General features: G+C 51.9%; 1 protein-coding gene across 1 annotated transcript; it reads left to right on the top strand.

Moving 5' to 3' along the window:
- Positions 1 to 2,303: 2,303 nt before the first annotated feature.
- On the top strand, positions 2,304 to 8,089 carry OTP (orthopedia homeobox). The gene is made up of 3 exons (XM_050987197.1): positions 2,304 to 2,340; positions 3,288 to 3,697; positions 7,559 to 8,089. The coding sequence occupies exons 1-3, from the start codon at positions 2,304 to 2,306 to the stop codon at positions 8,087 to 8,089; spliced, it is 978 nt and encodes a 325-aa protein (XP_050843154.1).
- Positions 8,090 to 8,413: the final 324 nt, after the last annotated feature.

Raw genomic sequence — 8,413 nt, 5'->3', positions numbered from 1 at the left:
GACTGCAGGCACCTCCAGCGCCCGCACACTTGTGCCGATACGCACAGCTAAAACTGAACCCCTGACTCCCCGGCCAGCCCCTGACCCTTCGCCTCACCCCGGCCCGAGCAGGGCCAGACTCCCGCAGCCACGACAGGCTGCGCGTCGTCCCCGCGCCGCCGGCCCTGTCTCCCCAGCGACTCTGCCGGCTCCGCTCCGCGGGTCCTGACGCCCGGCAGCGGGTCGGGGGGCTCCTCCCAGCAGTTTCCACCGCCGGGTCTTCCCCTCCTGCCCTACAGCTGCACACAGAGAATAATTTTCAAAGGGAAAAAAGCACAGCAAATGTGCTGTCTCCGCAGTCACCCATCCAGCCGGGGAAAAATAAAAATCCCGAAACTCCCACCCCACCTCCATCTCCTTTCTTTCTCTCTCTGTCTCCGGCTAAATTGTGGCCCGGCCCTGGGTCTCTCTCACTGCTCTGAGCTGCCGTTCCCGAGCACCCAGGATCTTCCCAACAGCCCGAGGTCTCGAAAGCTGAGTTGAATCAATGTAGCCTGAGCTGGGAGGAGGGAAAAAAAAAAAGGCAGCAAAACTGCCCTAGAGATCGGTCGGCCGGTTCCTTTGTCTCCTTCAGTCTCTGCCGAAACCCCTGCACAACTGAGCTGCAAACAAAACCACTCTTGCATCTGTTCGCATGCAGTATTTACAGTGATTCGTGTAAGTCAATTGGATGGCGAAAAAAAAAGCCATTGGCTCCGTTTTATTTAACATAGACTTCACTGGGCTCGCTTTTTGGTGGAAGCTTTATTTGCACTAAATGAATAATCTTAATTGCATCACTTTTGAATTAAAAATCAATGTTAATCAAGTTGGAAGTAGTAAATATCAGTTTTCATTGTGCCCACGTAGAGGGTATTTTTCTTGTTTTGCAAATAAAAATACAAGTCAAATAACTTTAAAAGGGCATTATGTTCTGCTACAAATACAATTGAAACGGATTGTTTAGGAGCGGATCAGAAATGGTACAGAATTTTGCACTTAATTTCCTCAGTTATCATTTACAATAAGAACCTCTTGGCTTGACAGCCAAGTCTAAACAGTAGTAAATTAGTACAAATTTATACTGATTTTACTCTAATAATCGTAATAAAAGCTTATAGATTTGGCACTAATTACATAAATGCCTAATGATCTTGAAAATTACTCTGGTTAGAAATATATTACTAATCTAAACTTTGTTGTTGGCTGGCTTTGAAAAATCAGAACATTAGAAATGGTTCGCTTCACTTCTGCAAAGCACTTTAAATTGTTCAAGTAGTTTAATATATTCAAGAGGAAAATAAAAAGCATTTAACTTTATTTACTGCTTTAAGTTGAGTTTGTAGGCTAGCCGAACTTGGAAACTTTCCCTGAAAAATAGGGTTTACGGGCACTCAAATCCCGGGCAGGGAGGCAGAGCTCCCCGGGCGGCCGGGACGCGTGGTGCTGTGCTCCTTTGCCCCTCGTTGCGCTCTGCCTTGGCACCGAGCAGGGCCGGGCCGAGGTGGCGGGCAGTCCCGGGGGCCAGGCGAGCCTGTGCAGCGCGGCCCGCTGCGGGAACTCGGGCAAATTTCTCCTTCCTTGACGCCCCGCAGCCGTCGGGGCTTGTGTGGGTGAAAGCCTGGCTGCAGTTTCCCCTGCCGCTCCCGCTCCCAGTTCCCCGGGGCCGCCGGCCAGCGGGGTCGGCGCTTCCCCACCCGCACCGCACGTCTGCCCCGCTCGCAGCCCTCGGTGGGCTCTGAGCCTGCGAGACCCTCGGGAGACTGATCGGTGAGAGGGTGCGCTCCGAGGAGGCATTAAAAACAATAAAAGCCGGTAAATCAGGGGCGACCCGGAGCGGACTAGTGTGGCAAATGTACATTTGGAAGAGAAGGAGAGAAGGAGAAGGCGGGTGGCCAAGGCGAGCGGAGCAGCGTAAGGGAGCGCGGGCGCGGTGCGGGCCGGGCCGGGCCGGGGCGGCGGGAGGCCTGGGCGGCGGCAGCGGGCGGGCGGCGGGCGGGCGGAGCGGGGCGCTCCGGGCGCTGACATTTGCAGGCTGCCCTCCTGATTGGTCCCCGCGCCGAGCTGCTCACGGGTTCATTGAAGTGTTAAGCACCTCCCCGTCTCTCTAAAGGACATTATAATGCAAGAGACCCCCTTTTTAACCACACACCGAATTTTCTTTCATTTAGACGATCTATATATATATATCTATATATATATATCTCATATCTTATATCTATTTTAAATAACTTAAGGCCGCTAAAATTTGGGGGGGAACAGCCTTCGCCCTGGAGCGGTGCGCGATGCTGTCTCACGCCGACCTCCTGGACGCCCGTCTCGGTGAGTTTCCCCCGGCACCCCCCCGCCCTACGGCGGCTGCACCGGCTGCGGCGGCGAGCGGGGAGGAAGCCGGGGCAGGAAATTGACAATTTGTTCCTTATTTTACCTTAATGCGTTCTAAATGGGCTAATTCCTTTAAAAGTAATTGTACTGTATTAAAGTTTAATTTGATTTAACATAAAAAAGAAGAGAGTGAGACCTACGGTGTATGTAGATCTACAGCGAGTTGTGGATAATTTAATTTTTCTCTCCCCGGTTTTTATATACATACCTACACATTATTATCATGATGATTATTATTTTAGGACAGATGAGCTCGATGGTGTTTACGGAGTTCTGTGTGGCCTTTTCTTGCTCACCGGTTTGCTTTTCTCCCGCCCTTTCCTTAAAAAAAAAAAAAAAGGAAAAAAGAAAAAAGGGAGAAATATCTGTATCTATTTGTTTATGGTTATTCATGAGTTTGTTTAGAGAAGCGTAAGGAGGAGAGGCGAAAGATCGGCCAGACTGACCGAGGTCCCCGCGCATCTGGCGGGGAGGTAACGCTCCCGGCAACAGGGCGGCTCGAGCCTTATTTCTTTCTCTCCGTCTCTTTCTCTTACCAGCTCCGCTGGAAAACCCAAGTTGAACCCGTGAAAACTTGCTCTCCTCCTCTTCCCTTCCCTTGGTCTTGCAAGGGAAGGCCGGGCAGGGAACTGGTTATTTCAGCAGGAAGAGGAGCAGCTCGATGTAAAGTTTTCTCCCCTCCGCCCGGGTCGCGCCGGGCCAGGGTGTCTGCGTGTGGTGGAGCCGAGCAGGGCTGCGGGTCTGGCGGGCGGCTGGCCGGGGACGGCGGGGGGGAGGCGGTGGCGGTGCTTGGATGTCTCTCTCCATGTCAGTGCACAGGAGAGGGGCTCTGATGGATCTATTCTCAGCTGCAGCCGAGTGACTGCCGCTCTTTGCTTCCGCAGGGATGAAAGACGCGGCCGAGCTGCTGGGACACCGGGAGGCGGTCAAGTGTCGGCTGGGCGTCGGGGGCTCGGATCCGGGGGGGCACCCGGGAGACATGGCTCCCAACTCGGACACGGTGGAAGGGACCACCCTGCTGCCGGGAGAGGACATCACCACGGTGGGATCCAACCCCAGCTCCCTTGCCGTCAGCGCCAAAGACCCTGACAAGCAGCAAGGCCAGCAGGGCGGCCAGAACTCCAGCCAGGCCGGGCAGCAGCAGGGTCAGCAGAAGCAGAAGAGGCACCGCACTCGCTTCACGCCGGCGCAGCTCAACGAGCTGGAGAGGAGCTTCGCCAAGACTCACTACCCGGACATCTTCATGCGGGAGGAGCTGGCCCTGCGCATCGGTCTCACCGAGTCCCGGGTGCAGGTATGAAAAGCCGCCCCCGCGCAGTGCCTGCTGGCCCTTCCCCAGTCGCACCGACGGCTGCGCGGCCGGCCGGCGGCGAGGCCAGGCACAACGGGGAGGGGGGGTGGGTGCCCCAAACCTCAGCTCGACGGCGGGGTGAATAACCCACTCCTCAAAGCAACAGTTTGATCGGAAAGCCTTGAAATCAGACATGCGTCGCTTCCCTTTCCGCAAAAGTGTCACCTTGGGGTGTCCCCTTTTCCCCTATCCTACCCACCGTCCCGAGCGGGGCGTGCACTGAGCTTCCCTCAGCTCCACGGCCCGACCCGTGGCTGGAAGGAGTCGGGGGAGGGACAGCCAGAGAAGAACGGTCTCAGTTCTCGCAATAGCCCGGCGCTAAGTGTCGAGCCGAACCTCGGGAGCCGGGAATGACTCCTTTTCCACCGGAGCCGAGTCCGGTGGCGACCGCGGGGCCGCCGTCCAGGTAGCCGACAGCACGGCCGCTGTCCAGGGTGCTGATGGCGACACGGCCGCGGCAGCGCCGGGAAGGGGCGTCCGCCCAAGCCACCGCCCTGAGGGCCAAGGTGGGGTGCGAGAGAAGGCATATCGGCTCGTAAAAAGGCACTTCGATAAAAGCCAGTTGTGTTTGGACTCGGACTTTCCCCATACTGGCTTTTATAATGCCTGGGAACGGCGGGGTAGTGAGTAACTTCAACATCTAGGGTGCACTTTGTTCTCTAAAATACGCATATATATATACACATATATATATATATGCACACAGGACAGTAGGAAACTATTTAGGCAAATAAATGTAAACGAAATTTGTAAAGGGGAAGAAAGTGCAAAGCGCTAGACTGCTCAGACTCAGCTTTTGGTGCATAAGGTTATTGTAGCGACTTTCTAGGCGAGTCTATCCCGAGGAATGAAAGACTGCACAATAGAGGCACTTGTGGGATGCGCACCCCAGCTCAGTACAGTGCACCGGGACTGCCGCTGCTGAAGCACTTCAGCGCAGTCACAGTTCAAAACCTCTATCGGCAAGCACAGCAAAAATCCTCAGCTAAATAAAGACACGTGAAGAGAAATCCCTAAATGAACGTTTTATGAAGGAAAACAGATTCCATTCTTGAATGTGACAGAAAAAGCACGTCTGCTTTTAAAAAGTAACACAATTTGACTCAGCCTACACAGAACTATAATTAGTTTAAATTAAAAAAGAAATTAGATTCACAAATAAAATATAATTGGACAACTGACTCTATGAAAAAAAGAAAACGAGGTCTATTAAACTTTATTGGGTTTCCCAAAGGTTAATGATACCAATTTCAATATTAGGAGTGTGGTAAATGAAGTAAAATATAAAATGGAAATAGTTATTTTCTAACAGCACATCAAAGAAATTCGTAGGAAGAAAGACACAAGTGTTTTAATAGCCTTGGCATAATCTTAAACCGATGCTAATAGCTCGAGACTGCTGATAAAAACAGTTTAATAGAGTGTCAATTTAATTTTTTTTTTTACAATAATGTTCTGTAATTTAAAAAGTAATCAGATCAACATAACCTTCTTAATTAACACTTCAAAATGATTAACATTATGTAAGCTAAGGCAAAAAATATTTAATATATTTACTTCACAATCCGATGTATCACTGGTCCTTGATCAAATTTAAATTAAATAATAATTAGTTTATGTTCTTATACGAGTACTTTACAGTTTTCTTTATAGTTAAAAGATAGCTTACACATTCCTTTCAGTACATGGGCTCAACACTGATTAAAGAATGCTCCAAATGCTTAATTTATAGCTGCTGTATATGTTTTTTAGGGCTTTAGATGCTAGGATAAATCACCACTTTCCTCATTTTAGATCTGTATTTAATGTATATGATACATTTAAATAATTATTAAACTGGCTGATGCTTAAACGGGAGTCCAATTCCACATCTGATATTGCTCTGCTTTTCAAGCTGCTGTAATAAAACCATTCTTTTTATAGCATGCCATTATTAGAAACCAATTTCAGAATTATTTATAACCTGGAATGGCTTATTAAGCAGCAATGCGAGAATCATGCAAATTACGCGATCAAATGCAATATAATAAGCATAATCATTAGTCTCTAGCACGGATTAATTAACTTTCAATATTTTATTTACATAAAAACTAAATCAGTGAAATAACTTCTGCACAGTCAGGCTTGCCTTCCAATATTTTATATGAACAAAAATAATGTGCTGTAATTCCATTGACCGTGTCCCCCACAATGGTCCCGTCACCTGCCACATCTTAATAGGGGACAAGCTGAGAGTATTTTCTAGTTTTCTAATGGAATGAGAAATTGCATTTTCTTCCTCTCCCAGCACTATTAAAGTGTAATGAATTCGGCCCAGAGTTCACGGCTGGCTGATCGAAATGAACCTGAGATCTGAGCTTTAATACAGCTCTCCAGATTTCCTACCAAATCTTCACATTAATCATCCGCTGGATTCCAATGAGATCTTCATAAAGCTTCGGCTTCTTAAAAGAAAAAAAAAAAAATAAAAAGGGGGAAAAAAAAGGAATAAAAAAGAACATTTAAAAGAAAGAAGAAGAAAAACAAAAGTGATATTGTCTCCCTTTCTATCGCTTTCATTCTCTCTCACCCGTTTATAGCTGGGGAATTAAATGGGCTATATATTTTAAAATACATTTACAGTATGTCTATATTACTGTAACAGCAGATATCATCAAGGTAGGTTTTTAGATTCCAACCTCCATTAGATTCTCACTGTAGTATTAATAATTTTCAGGGGCTAGTTACATTTTAAAAGGAGTTCAAAGTTGCCAAATGCTCATGGTTAATATATTTCTAGAGTTGTCATGTGTGCATTTTCAAAATCTCCCCCAGGTTTTCCCTGCATTTTAATCTGTCATGCACCAGTTTTCAACTGGAAACATTCACATTTTAAAAGCATATGCAGTGTGGCTATGAACTTAGGCGATCAGACCTGATGGAGATTCTTTACACCACCAGCAAACCATGAAACATAAAAAGATTTTGTAGCTGCAATTTGGCTATCAACCCTAAAACATAATTGAACGCGATTTTTCGATAATTCATATAATATTTAGCTCCCTCACGGCCGTTCATTCCCGCTAATTGGCGTCCGCCTTTCTCAGTCCGCCTATGGAGCCTGAGAGGGTGGAATCCGGCAGGATGGGGCACTGCACTCCCTCGGATTCCAGGTGGACGTGCTTTCTCCCGGCTTACGACTGCCTCGGTTGCTTTCGGCCGCGGTGCGGCGAGACCCACCAAACCATCCTTGCCACGGTGCCACCACCAGCACCCACTCACCCAAACCACCTCTGGTTTTGTTATTATCGGTTTGGTTTCGTTACGTTTTGGGGTATTTTTAAACCCAAATGCGGGCGGTTTGGTGCGAGCGACGGTTTCCTGGCCGGGCCCGGGTGGCACGGGGCGAGGCGGCCGGCTCGGGGCAGGGCTCTCCGCCCGCCGCGCTCCCGTGGCGGCTCGGGAGCGCATCCACGCAAGGCCCAGAGCCGTAGACTATTCGGGGTTTTTTTCGTTTCCTGTTTTTTTGGTGTTTTTTTTTTTTTTTTTTTTTTTTTTAAATTCTCCCCCGTGGGAAGGCCAGGCTCCTCTCCTGGAGTCTCCTGCCCAGGACGGACAAATCGATCGCTTTCGTTATAAAAAGTTCCAGTGTTTTCGTCAACCAGTGATGGGGACGCGCGTGGGGCTGCGGGTGTGAAGAGCTACCGTGTCCGGTGGGGGCGAGGCTGGAGGGGGCGGCGGGAGCCGGGGCGGGGGTCCCGCCGGGGCCCCCGGCTGCGGGGGGTGGTGGTGGCTAACGGAGCGTGTCGCTGCCGCCGCCCGCAGGTCTGGTTCCAGAACCGCCGCGCCAAGTGGAAGAAGCGCAAGAAGACCACGAACGTGTTCCGCGCACCGGGCACGCTGCTGCCGACGCCGGGGCTGCCGCAGTTCCCCTCGGCCGCCGCCGCCGCCGCCGCCGCCATGGGGGACAGCCTGTGCTCCTTCCACGCCAACGACACGCGCTGGGCCGCTGCCGCCATGCCCGGCGTGTCGCAGCTGCCGCTGCCGCCGGCGCTAGGACGGCAGCAAGCCATGGCGCAGTCCCTGTCCCAGTGCAGCCTGGCGGCCGGCCCGCCGCCCAACTCCATGGGCCTCTCCAACAGCCTGGCGGGCTCCAACGGCGCCGGGCTGCAGTCCCACCTCTACCAGCCCGCCTTCCCCGGCATGGTGCCCGCCTCCCTGCCCGGCCCCAGCAACGTGACGGGCTCTCCCCAGCTCTGCAGCTCCCCGGACAGCAGCGACGTGTGGCGGGGAACCAGCATCGCCTCCCTCCGCCGCAAAGCACTAGAGCACACAGTCTCCATGAGTTTCACCTAATGGCAGGCGCCTCGCCCCGCGCCACCCCCGCCCCCGCCGCCTCGCCCCGCGCCCCCGCCTCGCCCCGCGCCCCCGCCTTCCCCCACCCGACTTACCAGGGAGTCGACTCAGGATCTGAAATCAGACACCAACAGACTGGTGTGTGGGCCGAGAAACACCCCCGACCCTCCCTAAGCCCCCTCTGCCCCCGCGCATCACCCGCGCAGCCCTGTGCCCCGAGGTCCGCCCCGCCCGGCGGCGGGAGCACTCGCGGCCGCCCCGAGCCCGGCTCTGCCTCCCTCCGTCGCCACGACCCGGCTCTCCCGCCGTCCGCCCGTCCGGCTT

This window comes from Serinus canaria, chromosome Z (genome assembly GCF_022539315.1).
Source record: "Serinus canaria isolate serCan28SL12 chromosome Z, serCan2020, whole genome shotgun sequence".
In the NCBI taxonomy this organism is placed as follows: domain Eukaryota; kingdom Metazoa; phylum Chordata; class Aves; order Passeriformes; family Fringillidae; genus Serinus; species Serinus canaria.
The sequence above is the reverse complement of the archived record's forward strand: the minus strand, read 5'-3'. Positions and strand labels throughout refer to the sequence as shown.

Bases quoted from the DNA above. Each gene is read 5' to 3' on its own strand.
- OTP (XM_050987197.1), top strand. From the start codon at position 2,304: ATGCTGTCTCACGCCGACCTCCTGGACGCCCGTCTCG. The intron at 2,341-3,287 runs GTGAGTTTCCCC...TTGCTTCCGCAG, and splicing joins CCTCCTGGACGCCCGTCTCG to GGATGAAAGACGCGGCCGAG. The intron at 3,698-7,558 runs GTATGAAAAGCC...CGCCGCCCGCAG, and splicing joins TCACCGAGTCCCGGGTGCAG to GTCTGGTTCCAGAACCGCCG.